This window comes from Scatophagus argus, chromosome 19, assembly GCF_020382885.2.
Source record: "Scatophagus argus isolate fScaArg1 chromosome 19, fScaArg1.pri, whole genome shotgun sequence".
Taxonomy (NCBI): domain Eukaryota; kingdom Metazoa; phylum Chordata; class Actinopteri; family Scatophagidae; genus Scatophagus; species Scatophagus argus.
The window spans coordinates 3,475,979-3,500,625 of NC_058511.1; the positions used below are offsets into that span (position 1 = coordinate 3,475,979).

General features: G+C 43.3%; 1 protein-coding gene across 2 annotated transcripts in view; it reads left to right on the forward strand.

The window, feature by feature from the left end:
- The first annotated feature begins 3,264 nt into the window (after positions 1 to 3,264).
- Positions 3,265 to 24,647, forward strand: part of LOC124050184 (E3 ubiquitin-protein ligase TRIM9) — a 33,889-nt gene continuing 12,506 nt past the window's right edge. For both annotated transcript variants that reach the window (XM_046372447.1, XM_046372446.1), the window contains exons 1-3: positions 3,265 to 4,157; positions 18,985 to 19,080; positions 21,073 to 21,195. In XM_046372447.1, the coding sequence (XP_046228403.1) occupies positions 3,315 to 4,157; positions 18,985 to 19,080; positions 21,073 to 21,195 (1,062 nt within the window). In that variant the 5' untranslated portion in view covers positions 3,265 to 3,314. The remainder of the gene's footprint in view (positions 4,158 to 18,984; positions 19,081 to 21,072; positions 21,196 to 24,647) is intronic.

Sequence of the window (24,647 nt, forward strand, 5' to 3'; positions counted from 1 at the left end):
GCTTTCAATGTTGTGTTATTTCCTGGGAAACAGCGACAGAAAATGGTACAATAAATCATATAGCCAGCGTGTCTTCCAGCTGTTCCTGCAGTTAATCCCACTCGGATTGTGTCACTGCTGCAACATGGAAACAATCGCTCCTCTTTCTGGTGGAAAAACATTTTCCACAAGAAACAAGGCCCAACACGCCGCGATGGCAGACGCAGATATTTACAGACGCCGTTCATGATTCAACACACGACTTCACAGCTTATCTCATTTTAGTCGCTGATGTGATCGAGGAAAGAAAACCTCGAGCGAAGTCATCGGATTATCCTCTGAGAAGAAGCGCCGCAGTTGGTGGGATTATTCGAGAGAAATTCATTCAGTCAACACTGAAGGAATACAATAAATGTTGAACGTGATGAAAGGATTTTCATATTCCTCATCAGCAGAGGATAAGGCTGTGGTGAAGATGCTGTGCATTCAAGCACGTCACCTCAGCATCTTCATCAATGTGGACTGAGATGACTCCTCTTTAATCACAGAATTAAACCAGTTTTTAGACAAGCCTCCACTTGCTTCACATTCATGTATTTCTGCATGTTCACAGTGATCAGTCAGGGCTACTTTCACCTCGCCAAATGAAGTCATACACACGTCTTTTGTGGAAAAAATGACACATCTGCACAGTTTGAAATTCATTTTAAAAGGTGTAGTTTTCTCTTACTGGCATATAATCAATTGTCATGATGAGAAGCGAAGTACATTTAACCAAACATTGACCTTAAATACTTTTTTACATACTCGGATTTTACTTGACTGTTTCATTTTCTGCATTTCACTACAATTCAGAGGCAAGTGACTTTGGAGATTCACATTATTAATACAAAATAAATGGTTTTTGGTATATTATTACAGGTTAAGATGAAACTAAATTGCTCCCAGGGGTGAAATTTAAGCACCTACAGAGTAGACTGGGTAAAATGCCCCATCTTTACCAGCAGTAACATTAAACATTAAGATGCAAAAATATTGAAAAAAGGAAACAGATTCAAGGTCAGATACCAAGAGAGCCTAAACGACTGCTAAAACGACTGTTTCTGCGGATGGAGTCTGGTGGATTTGGTGAAGGCGATAGGGATCGTTTCTGGTTAAACAAAAAAGATCTGTCTCTTTAACTAAAAAGTGTGTCTCCAAAAGGATTTCATTTCATTAGTGTTGTTAGACACTTGATATATGAGCCTGTCAAGGACCAAAACAAACACTTTTAGCGGGCATACTTTGACAGCATCTGTGGTCTCACTCAAAACTAAACCAGTTTCAGAAATTGCTGTCATTAGTCACTTAGACACAAAAACATGGGAAAACTGCTGGGTGAAAAATGCTTCAGCTGCTTTAAGTTAAAGATCTTCTTCCACCACAGTTTAAAAACTATTAAAGCTGCTATGTGTTGGATTTGAAAGTCCTGTACTTTAGCACCATCTGGTGGCAGGATAAAGACTGACAGTTTGTTTGACTTGGGATTATTTTTTTCTTCGTGCAAAACTAATGTCAGCAAAATAATTATTCAAGAGAACATTCAATGCCCAGTATCTTTAAAGCATCAATAAGCGTTTTTATGTTAATAATTGGTGAAATGATGAGGAAAGTGGATTCACAGTGATAAAGACACACATTACTTTTTAAGGTGAGCATATGTCAAAGTTGTGTTCTGCAGCCCCCCCAAGTGGCCAAGAATCAATTAACTTTGCCTTGAAACCACTGATGGGTTTGAATTTTCAAATTCTTCTTCTTTTAGCGCCACCTGGTGTTAATATCCAGAATTATACTTTCCACCAGGGTTCTGCATTTTCCTGCAAAACCTCACAGCTTATGTTAGCAGATTAATTAAAAGACTCATAAAAAATCTGCACATTTTCAGTCTGTTTGTCTTTTCTCTCTCCTGTGGACAGCTGACTGCACTTTTGACATGAACTGGAAAACAGAATGAAGTAAATGTAGTCAGATTTTCCATGTAACGCATTTTAAAAACAACCCAACGCAGCACTGACTGTAATTTGAGCGGATAGTTCTGTCAGGCATTTGGATGTTCTTCAGGAGCATCTGACAAAGATTGCTACACTTTCAAAAGCCATTTCTGCATCACTGTCAAAGTGATGATTTAGCTTTCATCTGCAGCTATCACACTGAGCTGTCTGATTTGCAGCCCGAGCGTTAAATATTTATGAGTGCACGTCCTCAAAAACGACCGAAAAGAGGAACTTGTAAAAGAGCATCAGATGGCGGTTAAAGGTGAAGTTAGGCAATAAAGTTTGCGCCTCAGAGCAGGTGTGTATATGTTTACACTCGTTTTACCACAGGGCAGGTCTGTAGCTGGGCTAATGAGTGAGCTAACAGGGCTAACGGGAGCTAACAGGGCTAATAAATGAAAATCCGTCCCAGTGGGAGGGATTAACGCTGCATCCCCAGAGGGACTTCAGTCACGGCTGCTGCCCGGTCAGTTAAATGTTTAGCAAACATTGAGAGCTGATGACACACAACACAATCGCAAGAGGATCAAACTGGCTGCGAATCCCCATCAGTTCTGAGTTAACTGTCCTCTGGGGCAGGATCCTAACGTCTGAAGTCTGCATTAGTCTGTTATCAGAGTTTTAACTTTTGCTCCATTGGTACCGGCTGCATGCAAGTTTGGCCTCCACAACATGTTGGAGTGTTTCTGTGGGAATTTGTGCGCATTCATGCAGTAGAGCATTTGTGAGGTCACACACTGATGTTGGACCAAAAGGCCTGGCTCACAATCTCCGTTCCAGTTCATCCCAAAGGTGTTGGATGGGGTTGAGGTCAGGACTCTGTGTAAACTCATCAAAAGTTGGAAGCATGGAAGCATAGCATTGCATAGCATTGTCCAAAATGTCTTGGTATGCTGAAGCATTAAGATTTCCCTTCACTGGAAATCAGGGGCCGAGTCCAAACCCTGAGAAACAGCCCCATACCACACCATGAGAGGTGTGTCCCAATACTTTTGTCTATAGAGTGTATTTAGCAGGTGCAACTTTTCTTACTCAGAACCAAAGGACTTTACACTGTTAGTACTTGGCACACTACTTATGTGTCACATTTCAAAGGAAACTGGGGATGACAATCACGCAGATCTGTGGTGTTTCAGGACCTTTAAATTAACCAGATCAATCAACTCAAACCACAAGCCCCACAATCCCCGCCCCCTGTGCGCCTGCGCAGAGCCGCGTAGGGAGCTGTCCCCGTCAGTCGGTGCTGGAGTGTTTTCGCTGAAGCTGCTTCTGCCCGCCGGTCCGCGCAAACAGACGGGAGCGATGGAAGAAGAGCTAAAATGCCCCGTTTGCGGTTCTCTCTTCAAGGAGCCCATCCTGCTGCCGTGCTCCCACAATGTCTGCCTGGCGTGTGCTCGGAACATCACCGTCCAGACCCCGGAGGGAGAGACCCCGGTGCAGAGCAGAGCGTCGGGCAGCTCTGACTACGACTATCTGGACATGGACAAGATGAGTCTGTACAGCGAGACGGACAGTGGATACGGCTCCTACACGCCGTGCCAGCTCAAATCTCCAAACGGGGTGCGCGTGTTCCCACCTGCCACCCACCACCGACACTGCTCCCTCACCTGCCCTCTGTGTCACAGGAGCGTCTCCCTGGACGAGCGGGGGCTCCGGGGTTTCCCTCGGAACCGGCTGATGGAGGCCATAGTGGCGCGGTACCAACAGAACCGCACCACCGCCGCCTCCACTTCTTCTTCTTCTTCTTCTGCCTCTTCTTCTACCGCGGTGAAGTGCCAGCTGTGCGACCGCAACCCGGTGGACGCGGCTGTGATGTGCGAGCAGTGCGATGTCTTCTACTGTAACGCCTGCCAGCAGCGGTGCCACCCGTCCCGCGGTCCGCTGGCCAAGCACCGCCTGGTGCCGCCGAGGAACCAAGCGGCAGGAGGAGGTGCGGCGAGCGGAGGAGGGAGCGTAAGCGGCGGCGGCGGTCAGCAGCCACCCGCTACCGCGCGGAAACCTGCGACCTGCGTGGACCACGAAGCGGAAAACTTCAGCATGTACTGCTACAGCTGCAAGGCCCCGGTGTGTACGAAGTGCCTGGAGGAGGGAAAACACGCCAAGCACGATATCAAACCCCTGGCCGTGATGTGGAAGCAACACAAGGTGAGCGAACACACGCGTATACACACACAGTCACACACACACATCAGGTCTAAATGCCTTTTAAAGCCATAATTAGATGACAGTATCATCAGTTAGGATGATTGATACACGCGCGCGCGCACACACACACATCAGATTCAGATAAACCAAAAGGCTTAAAGTCATTTAGGCATTTGTTTTTCTTTTATGTGGTAAAATACACAGCCACAGTCTCACAGCCCTCACTGGCTCTCAGTCGCTTGTATCAGTCATAAGTTATTAGTCACAAGCTATCACCCTATATCAGCTTAAATGCATTATGTGTGTGTGTGTGTGTGTGTGGGGGTGCTGCAGTATGAGGCTGAGTCTTGGGAAAAGGAAAACAAACCAACCTTTGCTGTATTGTGTCGAATTTGGGGCAAATTGTAGAAAACACACAATAAAATAGTTCCTACAGGCATAAAACCCCAGTGTGTGTGTGTGTGTGTGTGTGTGCGTGCGCGCAAGATGAGTCATCTCTTGAAGAGGTCGCGCAGCGTTGTGTTTCCTGTTGTACCACATCTGTATGTGTGATGTGTGTGATGTGTGTGATGTTAGCGAGTGTAGTGCAGGAGGAGGAGTGTGGTGCAGCTCCTCGGGCAGGATCGGGATCAGGATCTGGATTAGGATCAGGATCAGGATCAGAATCAAGGTTACAAATTAAAAGTGAGCTTTTATTCAAGTTAGAATAAATCTGGTTTGGAAAAGCCTTGTTTAAAGGACATTAATGCATATTAGCAGTGGTGGAAAAAACTACTCAAATACTGTATTTGAGTACAATCGTGCTACTATATTTGAATATTTCTATCTACTTCTGCTCTGCTACAACAGTATAAAAGCTGTTAAAATTAGCTTTATCTTAACACCATCGAAATGCTGCTCTCGTGTTGATGAATAATATGTAATAAATATAACACTCAGAATGGGTTTAAGCACTTTTACTCTTGCTATTCTAAGTACATTTTGCAGCTTTGTCATGGTCGGTACTATGATGGTTTAAAAGCAACATTTTTCCATGAAGTGGCTCGGCAAAACTCTGAAATATTACGGGTGTGCAGATGATCAAAAATAACGTGTGAACAACACAAAAGCCTGAAGCAGAAGGCGAGATTAAGTTTATTGTGATGTGTTATTCTGCAGGCCATGTTTCCTCAGAGGTTTATGAATTTTGCTGTAGGAGACTGAAAATCTGACGGTGTCCAGTATTCAAATGTTTGTTGTTTTAAAAAGTCATCAGTTATTCTCCCTGTAGCCTGCTGGGACCAAACTTGGCTCAAACCTGGTGATAACTCTGAGTTTGGCCGTCCCTCCCTCCCCCTCCCTGTGCCAAAAATCCCCCGCCTATTTCATTAGAGGGTGATTAAAATGATTTGTGGTTTAATTCATTTTTTAATGACTCTTTCATTAATTTAAAAGTCTACTGCAGCGTCGGGGTCAACTCAAGTTCACTCCTGTCAGGTCGACTTTGCTGTTGAAATTTAAAAACTTAGGGGTTATTTAAAATTTCATTTTAACTAATTTGTATTTTTTGAAATTATTTTTATGCTGGAGAAAACCCAGATTCAACTGCGCAGGAAGTGATGCGATTTTTGTAGCATTTTAACGGTATTGTAACTCATATAATTACCATGCTAATTCTATAAGATTATGGTAAAAACCAAAAAAATGGCCCCCCAGGAAGCTGATGGGTTTAAAGGAAAATGAATACTACTGGTACTGGTACTCAAGAGACTGCAGGAGCAGCGTCTGACAAGCCCCTTCTTCAATCAGACCACTTCCTGTGTTTAGCACAGCATTTCATAAGGCCATCACCATCACGGTCATTACTGTCAGACTTCCTGCGTGTAAATTAAAAGCCATTTTTGTCTGTCTCCTGCTAAGTGGGTCACTGGGACTAATCTTCCTGTCTGTCTCTTGTGTTTTTTGTGTGATTGGACGCCTCTGGTCTTTCCATTTATCATTAATCTGACGTTTCAGCCTCCTCCTTCAGCTTCTCTTTGCCTTCTGCTCGTCATCATTCACCTTCTGTGCATCTCCTTCGCTGTCTCTTATTCACGCTCTCTCCTACCCCCCTCATTTACTAAGTCACCTCTCCTTAGCACCACCCCTCTCCCCGTCACCCTGTCCCACAAATGGGCCGTGAAAATCCCATCAGAGTACAGGAGTGAGAGGGCGTTGATAAGTAATGAGCAGTGTATGAATAAGAAATGGCCGCCACTCAGTTAATATGGCGTCCTTCACGTTGAGGGAGATCGATGAGTGGCTGTCCTCCTTCCTGCTGGTCTGCACTTGGAACAAGACCCAGCCTTCATGTGCGTCTTTCAAATGGCTGCTGAGTTTCTGAAGTGTCACTCAGAGAGATCAGTACTGCAGAGATGCTTTTATTGTGGTGGGTAGCTCTCGCTTCCTCTTTCATCCCCCCCAGCTTTGTTAGTCTTCTTCTTCTGAAGTCAGAATTTTTGAGATCATTGAAAATATTCATGTTTGATACTTAGAAGAAAAAACTGAATTTCATTAGGATTCGGGGTATCCAACTGCCATATTCTTTCTGTAAATTTAGGCAGAACAAAAACACATTTGAACAGCTAAAACAAATCCAGCTATAAGGTATGATACGCTAAATGTCTAAAGGAGACCAAGAGACTGAGGGAGGACGTCTGCGAACGTGAGAAAAACCTCCCTGTAAACATTTCTGCCTGAGTCACCTCAGATCGATCTTCAGCAGCAACTCCCATGATCCCTCACTGCTTCACCACATCTGAGGACTGAAACGGAGGCTGTGTGTGTTTATATGTTTGCCTGAACAGCCACCGTTTTCTGAAGTACTGCTGGCCTTTTGAATCTGATGCCTGCAGTGGCCATAGCAGCATCAAATGAGGCGTGTCAGTTATTGCTTTCAGTATTTGGGCTTTAACTGCGTGTGTGTGTGTGTGTGTGTTTCATGCTTTGCAAATCCAATACTTGATAATTCACTAATGAAAGAAAGAAATCAAGGAAAGACATTTGGATCATCTTTGTTTTTGTTGTAAATCAAACACTGATGCAGCCCCGAGGGGTTAACTGTCCCACTGCTACACACACACACACACACACACACTCTCACACACACACACACACACACACACACACACACACTCACACATTCACAAGGCATAAATATGCATAAGTGAAGCGGATGAACTTTCACTGAGGGAGACACACTGATCCACTTTCCCCCGATCAGTCAAGCAGAAAACACAGGGTCTATTTAAAGCTCACACACATACACACATATGTGCGTCCACACGTGCAGTTCAGCGTGTGCGTGTGTGTGTGACCTAGCTCAGTCCAGTATAAGAGCTACTAGCTCTGCCGCTGCTCTGAGTTAAATATTAAAGGCCTAAAATGCAGAGTAGCTGGTTCTCCTGCTGAGTGTGTTTCAGTGTTTGCGCTGTCATCTTCCGATCATTTTAAAAGGGGCAGATTGGATCGTTTGCCACGCTAACATTTGAGCGCTGAAGTGTCTGAAAATCACTGCACCTCTGTCATATATATTGTGGCGTTGTGTAGTGTGCACTGCTTTCACTGGACAAAACATGCTGCTGCAGAACATAATCTTACTTCTCCCCTCAAAATGTATTTGGCAAAAGAAATTAGCAGTTTATAAACATTATTTCTCGCCCTTCATCTGCTACAGACCTTTCACACGCTCCTGCTGCAAAATGCAAAATCCACACACTCTCTCGCTTCCAGACACCTTCAGTGATCAAACAGTATGCGATTTAACATATCTGCCTCTCCGGTAAATGCATTTTTTTTTCAGCAAAGTGTAGGCTTGTGTCTTTCTGCATGTTAGCAGATAAGCCTTGATCAAAATAGGTCCTTTTCCTCCCCCCTGAGATGTTAGCTTATCTTCTGCTTTGCCCTGGTGGCTTTTTAAGATTTCTGTGTGGTAGCTCAAAGAGTGGGCCATCGCTGAGTGAGGAGTGATGTGGGAGCTGAACGCAGCCACCAACTTCAGCGGCATTTTTGATTTGCCGCGACAGGAGGCCGTTTAGAAATTCTGTCATGTCTCTCCTTCCTCTTCCTTCTGTCTCCTGATTCATCTTCACGTTGTTCTGCTGGGGTTTTCGTTCTAGAGTTTAACTGTAGAGGTTTAGAAACAAAGCTGCTGCTGCTGTTGTTCTCTCATTTCCACATTCAGCCTCCCACACTATTTGCGTGTCCGTGAAAATCTTTCACCATTTCACTGATAATTCATGACTTCAGTCCAGACTGGACTGAAGACCAGACAGGACTGAAGTCGTGGGTTTTGCTTTAGAGTTTAAAAATTGGAGAAACTTGGTGGAATCACCAAGCTGTGTTGGTGAGAATGCAAGAAAAGCAGATGGTCAGTGGGTGTGTGGCTGACTTTAAGACTTTAAGATTAAGTTTATTCTGGTGTGCTAACACAAGTGGGAGACACAATGGCTGGTTTGTACCAGCTCTTGTTGATCCTGGGAAACACACACCAGTTTCACTGACTGTGATGCAACTCTGGCATCAGTCGTGAAGAGCAAAAGTGAAGAATCAAGACAAAGATCGCACTGTATGTGCACCTTCCACAGCAGCATTCACAAGCGCCGTGTGTTTTGTGATTATCTCCTGTGGCTTTGGCATGTAAACTGAAACGAGTTTCCATTCCCCGTCAGCAGAATCAGTGCTCCTCCTCGTGTTACATCATTTAATATTGACAGTAAACATTTAGTCTCGCTTGTTAGTTGTCCGTCTGACAAAACATTTTGACAAGCGTGTTACTACCCAAGCTGCTGTCTGTTTGCTGTTATCCGTGATTCTTCTCATGAAGCTTTCATGTGGATCGGAAACTCGGTGCGTGTGCTGAGCTGTGTGATGATAGCCAGATCTATAATACATCAATGTTCTGTGCATTTGAGTATAAGATCAACTTCACAGGATCTCACTGTTTCGATATGTCACTGGGGAAAAGCACTCTATTTCTGCTTAGTGTTCGGATTTTTCTATTTTGGGACACAGAAGGAGGAAGGTTTTGGTTTGAAGGCAGAGAAGCAGCGACTGATCCCCGTCAGATTGCAGGTTAGAAAGTGAGCTTTGCAAACCCAAACCTCAGATGGTCAAACGAGAGACCGTTCAGTGATGAACATCGACCTCAGCTTCTGTTTCATGTCGAAGGCTTATTCTATGCTAAGGAGCAGGGAGAGGAAGCTGCGAGCCCGAGCCGGTTTTAATAACGACTTGTACATGTTAGACAAAGCAGGCAACCTCATGTCAGGTCTTACACGACCACAGGTTGAAAACACTGTACTGATTTTCTCTGCGTACCGCCGGGTGTCTTCCGTGTAATGTCTGATATGTCCTTTGAAAATGAATTCAGCGCTTCAGGCCGTGTTACAGGAAATTACTACAATTTTATCGCACCAATAGACGCTTTCATCTCTCAGAGACGCTGTCAGTGAGGCGATTTAGAGCGAGTGCTGAACTGTGCCGACTGACTAACCTCATTCCAGATGGCAGCGCGCCGACCGTGTCAGGTCAGCTTCACCTGCCTGTTACCTCAGGCCCATAAACACACACAGAAACACACAAGTCCGAATGAGCTCTCAAAAAATCCAATTATGTTCCTTCAAATGAGCTGCAATCCCCTCCCAGCAGACATACACGAACGTTACATCATTCTTAAATCGACAAGAATACAAGAGGTATACAGACCTCCATGAACAGGTCTGAATGTCAGCTGGTAGCAAAGCAGCTGAAGAAAGATTCAGGGAGTGTGAAGCCTGAATGAACTCAAATTGCCCCAAGTGGTGTCACTTGAGTCAGCGTCGGCTGGGGCTGAAGTCTACAAGTCTGAAAATGAATAAATTAGAAAAGCAGACCTCTGTAGTCCACTCCTCATCTCTGCTGCAGTCTAGTGTCTCAAGGCTACATGAGCTGTGGACTAGTGTGACACGCTTGAAACACCAGGTGCATGATGGGTAACGTAGGTGTCATGTTTTGATGTGAAAGGAGTAGACAATGTAAAATGAGTGAATAAAAAGGACAATATCTCTCCAGTGCTGTTTCATCAATTTTCATATCTGATGGTGTCATAGAAGTGAGATGCGAAGGATTTAAAGGTGCAGGGCGTGTGATGTAACTTAACCCTAAAATTAATGGGTAACCTTGTTGGGCCTGGATCTCTGTCCCCACATGGGAGCTCCGTCCCCATAATGCGTCCATGTTAACAGATTTCAGCCTTCCCAATGTCATAGCACACGCACACTCTCTCTCTCTCTCAGACACACACACATACACGATGGCACACAGTAACTCAAGGCTGTGCTGCTGGACTTGTGTGCTGCATGTAGGTTAATGCACACTTTACTGCACTTCCCCTCCTCTGGCTGCAGGAAGGCTGTGTGTTAACCCAGCAGTGAGTGTGTGTGTGTGTGTGTGTGTAGGAGAAGGAGAGAGTGTCAGAGAGAGAGAGAGAGAGAGAGAGAGAGAGAGAGAGAGAGAGAGAGAGAGAGAGAGAGAGAGAGAGAGAGAGAGAGAGAGAGAGAGTATTTGTGATCTATTTCTGGTAACAAAGTGAGTGCTGATGCCAGGCCGCTGAGGAGAGCGTGGACAGGCGATAGTGAAACAATGAGCATTGTTACCATGGTTACAAGAGGCTGCCCATTCATTAGGAAGAGCAATAAATTAAACAGCAGATGTATATGCTTATAGGTTAGTTGTCTGTGTGTGTGTGTGTGTGCCAGCCTCCATGAATTTTTTAGCTTCATTTACGTTCTGTAACAGTAAATAAACTGTTAGAGTTCTGGAACGCGAACACAGAAAAATGCGCAGCGTCCCATGATAGCATGTAATAGATTTATCCTCTCCAACAAACCTAATTTGCACTTGTTTTATGACAATTACACCCTGGGCAATAAACCTACCCTCTGCATTTATTAATGTGGACGATGCCCTGATCAATTATTGATTAGAGGGGCTGTCCTTCTCTGCTCCGCGGCACTTTTCGTTGCCTCCGCGCTCTCTCTCCTCAGAAGCTCACCCCCACAAGGAAAACTCAGGGTGATTAAACGAAGCTCCCTCCTCCCTCCAGGAGCTCATTCAGACAGGCTGCAGCTCCTGATCCCTGTTACGGTTTAGCTAAGGCCGCTGGGGAGGAGTCCATGACAGCGAGTGCCGCGCTCTGGTTGGGTGGGCAAACCGTGAAGGGTCTCATCACAGCAAGCAGGAGCATTTGAAGTGGCTTCCTCTGCATGTGCAGGGACTTGCTTTTGATTTATTGATAAGTAAAGGAAATGAAGGTGAACTTGAACTTCACATCTTATGCTAATGCTGTGATGTTGAATGGCTCATAAACGTCAGGTACAGTCAGGTGAACTCTATGAAAGGTGCTGACTCAGGGAGAAGAAGCAGGCCTAAACAACAACACACCATCATCAGAGGTGTAACTGTCCTTGCACGGCTGCACCGGACATGTTAGAGTACTGAACTGCATACGCCATAAATATTGATAGTTTGCGTATAGATGGTTAAAAAGCTTTTAAAAATAGTCAAGGCTTTCTGCTCTCTATAAAGAGTAACTTCTGCTCTACATATGGGCCTTCTGGCTTATCGACACACAAAACACAGAAGCCAAGTTGTATTTTTTCTTCAGTCACACCATCAGTGCAGCTGTAGGTATCAGACAGTCAGATAGTCCACCACTTTGGTCCAGACTGAAATATCTCAACAACCACTGGATGGATTAGAATGAACTGTGGTTCAAACAGCAATGCTTCAGGACCAAATATTAGCAAATGTTAGCCGCTGGCATGCTAAAACAGGCTGGTGAACATGGGAAGAGCTGCGCTTGCTAAACATGGCTGTCAGTCTTATGCGTTTGGTGCATGTGGCGTTCTGCGTCATTAGTTTGTGTTTTCTGTGAATTACAGGAGAGAGAAGGCATGACACCACAATATCTGATTCTCAAATGTGTACACTACATAGACAAAAGTATTAAAGTATTGGGACAGTATGGAGACTATTACATCATATTCTGAATACACAGTAATATGGAGCGCTAACAGCTCTAACTGCTTCCACTCTTCTGGGAAGGCTTTTCACAAGATTTTGGAGTGTTTCTGCCTTAAAATGGCTGTGCAGCAGAGCAGCATGGGACTGGGTGGCTGGGCGATGGTGGATGAGAGGAGGAAGAGGAGGAAGAGGAGGAAGAGGAGGAAGAGGAGGAAGGGGAAAGGAGATTGGTTTTGACCTCCACCAGATGTGAAACACAAATCCTGCAATACACAACTGGTCGACCAGACTGATGGAAGGAAAACTGACTGCTCTGGTGGCGCAGAGTTATTTATATTGCAATCTTATACACAAAGTTATATTTTAATTGTATTTCCGTTTTTATAGCAATTACAGCTTTGGCAACTCAAGCACTCATGTTGGCTTTGATGTGCAGTTGATTGATTACATACGGTATCGAATTTGGTCAACACGTTATTTATTGTTTATGGTGGCATTTTTAAACGATCCTGATTCTAATGACAAAATCTAATGTCAGATTCAGCAAATTTTTTTCTGTGTTTTTGTGTATGTTTTTAATATTAAAACACAAAATACAATAATAAGACTGAGATTTTTACACATGCGTGGTGAATATGAGACACCCAGCAGAGAGCTGTGAGTGCTCGCCACGACGCTCAGAGCGGAGACTGTGGAGGCGGCTGCATCCTCCGTAATATTTCAGGAAGTGGCTCGAGCCAAACTTCCCCTGCAATCTGCCACGGATTCACTCTGGTTCTTCGTGTGGTGTGTGTGTGTGTGCCTCGTGTGTCCGACGTGTTGACCCAGTGTGCTATTTTTACGTTCAGCTGATTTCGCACCAGGAAGGCGGTTTTATTTCGGGAGAAGCAGAGTCATCCTGGGCTGCTTTCTTCATCATAAAAAGAGGTTTGGAAGGGAAGGAGAACATCTGACTGGAACCCTGTGTTCCTCCACGTACTTCTTTGGGAATTTTTTGTTTGGCATGAAAATGTTCAGGATCATAAACGCAGAAAAATATCAGAAGCAGTTCAAAATCCCCTTTAAGAAGGGAGGCAGAAGTCTTTAGGGTAAATGAAACGGAGACAGAGGAGGAATAAAAGGGGAGGCATAGGGAGGTACACAAGGGGGCTCAGGCCCTTCTGTGTGTCCCCTGGGTGTCATTCTGACAAGGTCAACACCACCATCAACCATTCCCCCGGCTGACAGCCAAACACGCCAGAGCTGCCTATTGTTCTCCTGTGGTTCACAGTAACCCCCGTCTGCTCTCTGTGATTACTCACCACAACTGCTACGTTTCCAAAAGTAACTCAACATCATATGAGAAATTAAGAAAAACATCTTTCAATCCATCAAAAGCGCCCTGGATTCAAATTTGGCCATGCTGTTTTGTTTTTTTAAGTGGATGGTGAAAATGGATACATGAAAATGATCTTTGTTTGCTCAAACTAACAAGTCAAAATCGTCTCTGATTGGTCGAAAAGTGACCTCAGCAAGTAAAGTCGGCTTTATTTCTGTCCAGCAGTGATCAACTGTCCTCAGCGTCCACCTGTTGAACTTTAAACTGGGGAGCCTTTGAGGCACATATCAGCTGAAAACAAGTTCCTAAACCAAACCACAGATTTCCGGCATCGGACCAAATGTTAACTCTCAACATAATCCATTTTTGTATAATATAATATATTCCATATTAGGATCAATCACTCACAGGTGCATGGGAAACAGGCAGATGTTTTGTTAAAAGCATCTGGGTTTGTATCTGTGGTTTGCAGAAACTTACATTTTATTTATCCACTATGTTCCTCATAACCACGACCAGCTTCGAACTCGACCTTCGCTTTGACCTCACCTGTAAAGTTTTGTGACTGCATCCCGCACTGCTGTGACACTGTCACGCCGAGCAAAACTGTCCACATACAGACAGACAGACATACAGACAGAAATCTGTCTCTTGTAGAAGTTCCTGCCACAGCGGGCGTCTCGAGGACCACACGCCGTCCCGGCTGGCGATCAGGCAGACAAGCAGTCTGCATTACCACACTACAAAACGCAGCATCTCTGTCATAAACCGTTTGCACTTTGTAATCTCTCTGCTGAATGTTTGATTTATCACCCTCTTTAAACCTGTGCCATCAACTTCTTTCTCGGCGCTGAGTCCGTTTTTCTGCTCGTACGACATCACACCTTAAGCCATTTATGATCATCACAATGGGGCTGTTGTAAAGGAACATGTCGACACATTCAGGGTTGGGAGGTTTTTGGAACGCTCATCCTGCATTTCGGCCGCTGGTGGATTCAGCGCTGCCTCCTCCCCAGCGTCCTGCTATTTGTTGAGCTCAAACATATCAGCACACAGCTGCGCCTCCACGAATGTCACTGAATGTCACAGACTGAATAAATGGTCCTCTACAGTAAGATAATGGGATAATAGCACTTGTCTCGGAGAAGAGTGCTGAAGGGTGCTGACGGCGGGGAAAAGAAAAATGACACTCCTGTTTGGAGGAGTAATAAAGGATGGGAAAAGGTCAAGGAGAGGAGAACAAAAGAAACAACGGAGCGAAGAAATTGGATTTCCGATTGTACATTTTTGCTCCGCCGGCACGTTGATCTTCGCTCAGATGAATCTTCGCTCTTGTTATTTTTCGCTTTCAGTTTCCCTTTTTCTCTACACGATTCTGTTCTTTTGTCCCAAATCTCTTCAGCGGCTCGCTGGTCCTCCTCCTGCAGGGCAGACCTGTCACATTTCCACACTGTTATACACAGTTTCACTGGGGTCTGCTGTAGGTTGACACATTGAGACTGGAGCCAAATTTAGACCTGGACATCGTGGTGACAGCGTATTCAGGCTTGGCTTGAAGAAGGGTCCTATGGAGCTTTTAAAACCACTAAATACTGACCTTTTTATGCAGCAAATCAGTAACATAACACGTAATTTAAAACAAGTTATGATTAATTTTACTACATGACCTCTAGTGCAGTGAGAATAAACCATTTGTTAACTTAAGGAGTTATTTCACAGAATTGGGAAAACCCAATGACGGACAATGTGAAAGAAAATACATTTTACTGGAGCCTCTTCAAAGTCAGCAAATCGACAAATGAAATGCTTCTCTCCGTTGATGTTTAGAGGCATTGTGATCAACTGCTTAATTACAGCTAATTAATTAGACCGCACGTTGAGCTTTAATTCTGAACATCTTAAAGTAATGTTAAGTGGTTCTTTTGCGGTTGTATTTCCTCGGAGTAAATCAGATTAAAAGACACGCAGGGTGTCCAAGCTAACACCTCGTGGGCATACTGAGATGAGATAAAATGAATGAAAAGTGAATGTGGTTCTGTGTTGTGCAGCCCTACAGTTACAAGTTGCTTGTAGTTTACGTGAACTGCATACATTTCAGACTGATTTATCCCATGTTTCAACATGCAGAAATGACATTTATATATCATATATATCAGCGTCTCCTGGGGCACTAAAGTTAAGTCACTGGTGTCATAAAATTGTTTTCCTTCTTAAAGCAATTTCAAGGAGGCAAACAGGCTGCTCTACTGGCAACTAACTGCTCCTTTGTGGCACGAGACACGTGTTCTGTCTGTGTTGCATTCATTGTTGTGGTCTCCGCTCAAGTCAAAGAGGCTTCATCTGATTAAACAAAGAAACAACACAACTTCTCTTGACAAAAACCCTCTCACAGCCTGCCTTGCTGGGAGAGACTCCAGCTCTCCTCCACCGACAAACGACAGAAAGAAATCAGTGAATGAATTAAAGGCAGGTGGGTGGACGCAGCTCAGAACTTTGACCCGACGAGCAGGGCGGCATGAATAAAGAAACCAGACAGCACAAATGAGAGAGGAGGGGGTGTGCCAGGACGGCCCTCGTATGGCACATCCGTCATCTCCTTGTTAGCATCTTGGCAATGCAATGCAAATACACACACACACACACACACAGGCCAGACAGCTTGCTGGGCCAGATGGCCTCTTGGTGAGGAGCAGTGAGAAACACCACAGAAGGGTTGGGTTGATTTGTGAACCATGACCTCCACACGTCCCTCCTCATGACTCCGGACAACACGTGCGCAGGGGGTGGACGGCGATAAGATCACTGTGTGTGTGTGTGTGTGTGTGTGTGTGTGTGTGTGTGTGTGTGTCGTGTGGGGGTGGGGGTAGAGTGGTTATTGTGGAGATGTGCAGAGGGGATTATGCATACAGAGCACCGACTATGCGGTGGGAGATTTACTTTCATCTGTAACCAAGGCAGCAGTGACAGAAAAGAAACCCATGAAAATCAGTACCCGTAATAAGGAAAATTGATCCTGCGCTGATGATGTTAATTCACATTAAACTCAGAATGTGCATAGTGCTTCATCATTCACTAATCATTAAATTATTCTCTAACATATAACCACATATTTGTTTTATTGACATTTTGACCAATGACTGTTTTAACTGCATATTTTGAAGGAAGGAGGCCAAAGGCTTTCTCCAAAGCAGGTAAAAGATCGTGCATTATATCAACTTAGAGCTACCAGTCATCAGTAAAGACCAGGAGATGACAGAATGATTACTGATTATTTTAAAAACCTTTTTCAGTGCTTTGTTACAGTTAAAAGAGAGAGGAGTTGAGTTTCTTTAATGCAGAGCTGCTGTGTTCTTTTTAAAAATCACATGCATGAGTTTCAAATCTGATGTGATGATGACACCAGTACCAGTCTAGTAACAAAAACAACGGGCGCCCACTTCATGTTATCGCTTTCTGGTTGTGTGTGTGTGTGTGTTCAAAAAAGAGGAGCAGGTGGGGAATGTTGGTGTGGCAACACTGGAGCAGATTCATCACAGCTTGGCACATGTGTGTAACAGTGTGTATTTCCTTTGTCCTGTCTTTTCTTATTTGCCAATGACTGATGCACACATACACACACACACACATGTTGTCCCTTCTTATCCGTTCACCTCCAAAGATTTGGACCAAAGTCTTCAGTGTGTCTTTATTTATTTACTTATTTATTAACATTAGTATGTGCTACTTCCGCCGAGTTTAATTTTTAATGTCCAACGAGCATCTTAATTTAACAAACACTGTGTAAAATTTAAGATATCGCAAAGACTTTGTGCCTAAATTCATCTCCTGCAAAAACCTTTCAACCCCCTCACAGAGCTTACATTTAGAGGAAAATACTTCATTATAATGAGGAAATGAAGCATCAGAGTGGAGGCCAATCCGCCAACACCACACAATAAAACATTATAAAGGGCATTAAAACCAAGAGAACCCGTTTTTTTAAACATTTTAGAACCTTCTCTGAAATAATCTTCTGATTAAACATGGGAGTGTAGTCCAAGCACATCCACTTTATTTATTTTTATTTACAGGCTTTTATTTTGCATTTGAAGGACGTTGCACTGGTTGGACTTGAACAGAAGACTTGAATTATGTCTTATAAACGTGCAGAGAAGGAAGAGCAGGAGCGCAGAGGTTGAATGTGTTAATTAACCTGCGTTTATAGTTTGATCTGAACCAGCAGTGTTTTATCTGTGCAGCTGCCGGACTAAGATACAAAGCACGTCGTCATTTTCTGTGCCGCTGCTCATCTCTCAACATGCAAATTATCTATGCAACACCAAGAAACAGACAACGATAAGCTTATATTTGAAATGATTTAGTGTTTTTCAGTTGGGGGTGGGTTGGAAAGAGTGTCTTGCATTCTGATTACATTTTATGCCTGGAAATTAACTGGTGACCAATAAAATGAGATTATTCAATCAACCAAAAACATTCGCCATCAAACTCGTTTTAGACGAGCTGTTGTTGCTCCCCGACTCAGTTTTTACCAGCGTCAAATCAGGAGTACATGCAAACAGAGAATATTTCTACATTTTCAATATTTGTCCCCTATGGCTGCTCTATGGAAATTGGGTAGAAAATTGGGGGAAGCGCTCCATTCAAGAGACAGTAAATAGAGACAATTTAGGGGGGATCAGAGAGTGTCAAACGCATTAGTCTCAGTACTCAGAGCTGAGCACTCGCTGGCAAAACGTTTGCCTTGTAATGAAGATACTGCGGAGACACGCTTTGTGTGTGTGAACGGTGACACTTTTCAAAATACTGAATGATTTTAAAACGCGATTCATTCGTTGAATCTTGTTTTAAATGCTCTCATGCAACAATTATGATCTAAATAATGCGCATGTTATTTATTTGTTGTTGTATTTATTTGTTGCTACAGTATAAAGAAAGCTTAACAAGTGACGCTGTTCCAATCTCAGCATGGATATTCTAGACTCTACTCAAGATTATAAAGTTAATCTGTATTATTAAGACAATGCAGAGTCTCTGCGCTGCTCTGGTCCAGGATCAGACTTAATCTGAGCATCCAGCGAGAATGGGTCCAGTTGGGTTCAATGATTACATAAGTGACATCTTAGGAAAAGCCTCAAAGCCTCTTCCTCTGTGTCACTGATTGTACCGGTTTGTCCTAGAAGGAGAGAAGCTTTGATTCAGCATCATCCCTGTCAAGTTCTTCCACACCAAACTCATCCAACCATGTCTTTATGGAGCTTTGCTTTGTGCACTGGGGCACAGTCATGCTGGAATAGAAAAGGGCCTTCAACAAATGTCTTGGACAATACTAATCTTTGGTCAGATTTCCCTTCACTGGGAGTTAGAGGCCGAGCCCAATTCCTAAAAAACAGCCCCACAAACAGGTTGTATTTGGCCTTACATCATCCACTTTCATGTGTTTAAATAAGTTAGTAATAAGTTTTTTGTTCTTTCTGTGTGCCTCTGCAGTGCCAGCTCTCCCAGGCCCTGAACGGTGTCTCCGACAGAGCTAAAGATGCCAAGGAGTTCCTGGTTCAACTCAAGAACATGCTTCAGCAGATACAGGTAATGCTGAGAGATGTCAGGACAGTTTTGGGTTTGATGGCATGAAATGTTTTTGTTGTCAGATCATCAGTGACGAGTCCTGTGTGTACTGGGAGGAATTCAAAATAGAAGACGCGGATACCAGTTTCCCCACTAATATCAGCCTCAGTAGCCCAGAATGCAGTGCAGCTATAAAACAACAGTGAACTGATCTGAAGAAGGATCTTGGAAGCATTTCCTGCTCATCATATTGATTTCTTAAGACAGCACACTATAAAAATGCTATAAAGTATATATTACAGACTGGATGCAGTTAGTATGCTGATTTTTAGCAGGTGGAACAGGAACACACCTCTGGATTTCGCTCAGACCAGAGGCATCTTTTCTGAAAGCAGCTGTCTACAAACTGACAGCCAATCACAAGGCTGCCTCAGGATTCCTCTGGTCTCAGGATCTCCATGAAGGTCTGGCTGTGCGAGATTGTTCCAGAACCGATACCCATGCCTGATCAGTTTCCTCCACATGTGCAGGTCTTTGCATAACTTACATCCCCACTGATGTTTTTCCAGACTAAATACATTTAGCTTTTGGGAGCCTGCTGGTAATGGGCAATAAGCTCCAAATAAATCAGTCACAGAGAAACATTTGGACTCCTCACACTGTGCAGCAGGGACGTAAATCCACTGAATCACTAAACTAAAACAAACCATATCAGCCAAATGTGTGGCGTGTGTGCACGTGTGTGTGTGTGCACAGCTGATCTCTCACATAACATGTGCCAGTCATGCACACACTTTTACACACAACAACACAGAACGTACACTGGCAGTCAGCACTGGCAGGCACAAGCAGGCATTAAGAGTCTTATTGCAAAATGAAGAGAGGATTGCATTCAAGCAAAAGATAAAAAAAATACTCTTAGCACTACTTTGCTCCATGTGAGTCAGAGAGCAGGGAGAGAGATGGATGGATGGATGGATGGATAAAGAGAGGGAAAAGCGTGGGAGTGAGGAACAAACATCCTCTTATAGATTCAAACTGCATAACTCAGCAGAGGAAGCTTGACAGGAAGTTGCTGCCATCTTGTACCTCATCTCCACATTGTCTGTGTAGAGATAAAATACACCTGTGGATCCTTCATGACCTGCCAAGTGCTGTGACCACAGCACGCAGACCTGCAGAACCAGCAAGGCCTCTGAATTAACTGACTGTACCAACTGAAAGTTAGTAAATCCCGTGGAAAGCCTTCCCAGAGGAGTGGAGGGCACATGGCGGTAATTTGGGCGTCCACATACATTTGGCCATGCTCTGTGTGTATTTTATTGTATTTTATGATAATATGGGGGAAAATGCTGGCGAGTGTCGCGGTTGTACAAACAGAGTGTAAATATGATGCGTGATTCATGTGAAGTGATTCATCCTGTTTGTGTGGTGGAAACAAAAATAGAAATAAAAAAGGATGTGGGTGTTAAATTAACAAACACAAAGCAGCTCTGTGCTGCTAAATGACACAAAATACACCCACGGATCTATTTTAGTCCCTGTGATGATTTTATTATTTCTATTTTGAATTAATGAAAATGCAGAGACATTCATATCCTATTATATGTTATATTTATTATTACTCGTGTGTAAATGTGTAAGCAGCTTAAGATGGAGCTGGTTTTGAACTGTTTTATACGAAGATTGTTTTCATCAGGGTTTAATGTGTTGATTATTGTTTACATTAATTGACTGATCACACTTTGAAACGCTGCCACTGTTATTCAGAAGACACCTTCATAATATGTGATTTGTCCAACCAGCCATTTAAGCCTCAAAAAAAATGATGAAAAATTAAGAAAAATCAGCAAATGCTCACATCTGAGAAGCGTGATTTTTTTGCATTCATTGTTGCCAATTAAGTTTCTGTTTGAGCTGCACGGGTGCATATTTTATTAGTTTATTAGTTATTATTTAATTTTATGTGCAAACTTGTGATGGCATTCAGATGGCGTGTTCGTGTCGTTTTAGGAGAACGGCGTGGAGTTCGAGGCTTGTCTCGTAGCACAGTGCGACTCTCTGATTGAGGCGCTGACCAGACAGAAAGCCAAACTGCTCACCAAAGTCACCAAGGAGAAGGAGTACAAGCTGAAGGTACGGCCGGCCGAGCTCTCAGGGTCTCTGACTCTGACAAATGGCATTAAAATTTGGCTTTATTTTCCTGTTTATCCACTCCTGACATCCACAGCTGCAATCACGTTCTTTCTGTTCCAGCACTTCTTTCTGCACTCATCATAGTCAATAAAAACTGTGAAAGTTTTCAAAATAACTTCACATCAAAAATATCCTGAGCACTTTTTTAAAGCCTCTGAAAACTTATTTGGTATTTGTCTTTAACATTTAATATTTATGACTAAATGATCGAGAAGCCAGTGGGAAATAAACGTCCTCAGTTATATAATAAAATCTACAGTAACAGTTCACATATTTTTACAAGTGACCAACAGCTGTCATCAGATTTGGGTTTCTGCTGTTCAACACCAGGCAGAACCGTCTGTTTTCCACCCAATTCAAATTCGTGTGAGGAGCACAAACAAAATAGCAAAATCTCTCGTGTGGAAGAACCAGCTCTTAACTTTGACAAAAAATACAGTAAGAAGCCAATGAGAAAATATATCTTTCAACAAAGAAACTGTGGCATCTCCCAAACTCCTGATTTCTGTCTTACAGTCTATTTTTTTTTACTTTAAACTTCCACTGTAAATCCACCGCTGAGGGTTTTCTGAAGTTGTAGAGGATCACATGGAGGCCTGCCCAGCCTCAACGTGCCCACCGACCGACTGACCGTCTGGCTGATGGCGGGTGGAGGGAGGGGTGAGTTTGGATGGAAGCCCCAAGGACAGCTGTTGTGATTATCTGCAGGCTGGGGATTGAGATTTAGCCAGAGGGCAAAGAGCTGGAGGCTGTGACGGAGCTGCAGAGAAGAAGAGCCGCTTGAAGATAAACCAAAACGCATTTTTGCATGAATGACCACTCAGGGCACCTTTTATCTTTTTAAATTATGGGCTGCTATTCATGTTGAGACTAAAGAAGATGTCTTAATGTCTAAAGAATGTGTCTTACTGCGCAAAATTGATCTGAACCTGGAAACTGAACTAACACATTCATTTCCGTTTTCACACTACATCCACAGCTCTCGGTTCGCAGCTTGTGTTGTTCGTTCTCAGATGACTTCAGACGTAATTGTAAGTTACGTAAGTCGAGCTGCAAAAAATCAGAACAGCTTTTCACTTAAAAGGATAAGTGGAAGTCCAGGCTTTAAAAGATGATATTTCTGTGTTTGTGTCTACACAGAGAAAGGCAGATGTTTATAAAATTCACCAAAACCACAACGTAATCCGTTAAAAGCAACATATTTTGGTTTCTACCTTCAAAGAACACCCAATAATACCCACTGTACTGTATTGTACTGTATACTCACTGATGGTACTTAAACAAAATTATTAGCACTGTCACGCTGTTGTAAGTGTTTACAATAATTACTTTTGATTATTACTGTTCACAGCTGAACTGTCGTTGCTAAAGTTTGTGTTACGCTTCGTGTGAGTCTGATGTGTGGAGTACGGTGGCCCTGAGGAAACACATGTGAGCAGACAAAATGCTTACAAATAACGAAAACACGTTCACCAGCTTGACAACACGTGCGGCATTTAGGGGAAGAAAAATACTGTGAAAACACAAGAAGTAATAAAACAATAACAGAATGTCTGGTGCTGAAAATCTTACAGGAACGTGGAGGTAAATCTTTTACCTGCCACTCCTGAGGCTGACCATCACACGTGTAACTCCGGTCCCTCAACGTCTAAATCTCACTCAAGCCCTCTGGAGAACTTAAAATGTCCGGCTTTTAACAATTAAACCCACGTTCAAAAACATCCTGACTCTAAAGGTCCTTACAAAGACACACACACTCACTGGAGTCTTATCCATAATCCAGCAGCTGATGGATTAGTGCTCAGTTCGCTCTAACTCGTACAGATGAGTGTGTGTCTGAGTCCTTCCATGAATGAGATTAAGATTCATCCGATCTCGGTTATTAAAGTCAGAAGCCACTAATCTCAATTTTTCTTTATATTTTAGATCGACCAGTTTTGTGATGTTGAGTTCTATCTCTAGATGTGACAGCCGAAACACAAGCCTTTTAAGCACACGTTTTGAAGCAATGTTGCTTTCAAAAGTGACAAAACAAAAGCATAAGAAAGTCCAGTGACGAGCACACCGACCATTTGTGTTTCTCTGCATCCTGCTTTTCTGTGCAGCTGTGCACTCGCTCTCCAAAACCTCCTAAACACGGTCTGACATGCAGTTCAGTGTGATGAAGAGGCTGTGAGTCATGACAGCAGCGTGCCTGGTATCTCAAATCTGGGTTTGCATTAACAGGCTTTCATATTCGCACCCTCAGATTCATTTTATACGCACGTACGAACATATTGGAATAAAAAGCCCTTCATCCCGACCTGCAGAAGCGAGTGGGAGGGATCTGACGGCTCGTCTCAGCGGGACGCAAGGAAATTGAAATAAATCCCAGATTTGCTCAGGCTTCACACTTCACGTCGTTTACACACGAGATAAGCCAAGCTGAACTGAAAAGCTAATTTCCTCTTGGTAAATAATTTTAGTGTCCAGCTGCATGCTGGTGTTAAGGCGACATATAGCTACAACCCGATTTAATGAGCTTTCACTGACCTCTGATTCAGATTTTAATGCTAAATAAGACATGTACAGCAGCTATAAAGCACTTTTTTTATACATACACAACCAAAGTGTCTAAAATACAAAAAAATGATGCAACCTGATTTAATTGAATACAGAAGTTAAGATAGTTATGATCATGACTGAAACTTCTCTTTTCTCGGGCTCCTAAGACATTAAAGACCAACACACACAATGTAGGTTGTTTTTTTATCATCTTTCAGTTGACTTGACACGCTCTTCATACTCGTGCTTATACAGCACTTGACAGGTGAATAATTAACTGTGATCTCAGTAACTACCAAATAAATGAGGGGGCTTATTTTCTAGACCCCGTCTAATTAACTCACTAAATTGTTTAGGCGGCCATTAGTTAACGGTATAATTAATTACCACGGATTCACCGACATCACAGGATGTTTTCTGTCTAATCTCTGGCCTCCATTTCTTTATGTGGCTGTGTCAGCAGTTTGTTCTCGGGCCCCTGACTTCCAGTGAAGGGAAATCTTAATGCTTCAGCACACCAAGACATTTTGGACAATGCTATGCTTCCAACTTTGTGGCAACAGTTTGTTGAAGGCCCTTTTCTATTCCAGCATGACTGTGCCCCAGTGCACAAAGCAAAGCTCCATAAAGACATGGTTGGATGAGTTTGGTGTGGAATAAGTTGACTTGAGAAGTCCCAAAACATTTGTCTAAACAGTGTGCATGTACAATATATATAAGATACATGTATCAGTTGTACGTTGTGCAGACAGTCAAAGATCAGTGATCAGCCGAAGTGCAGAGCAGGTATTATGAAATGTAAACAAAAGGCTATTAAGGCGTTGACACTTCACTGAGTTTCAATTAGC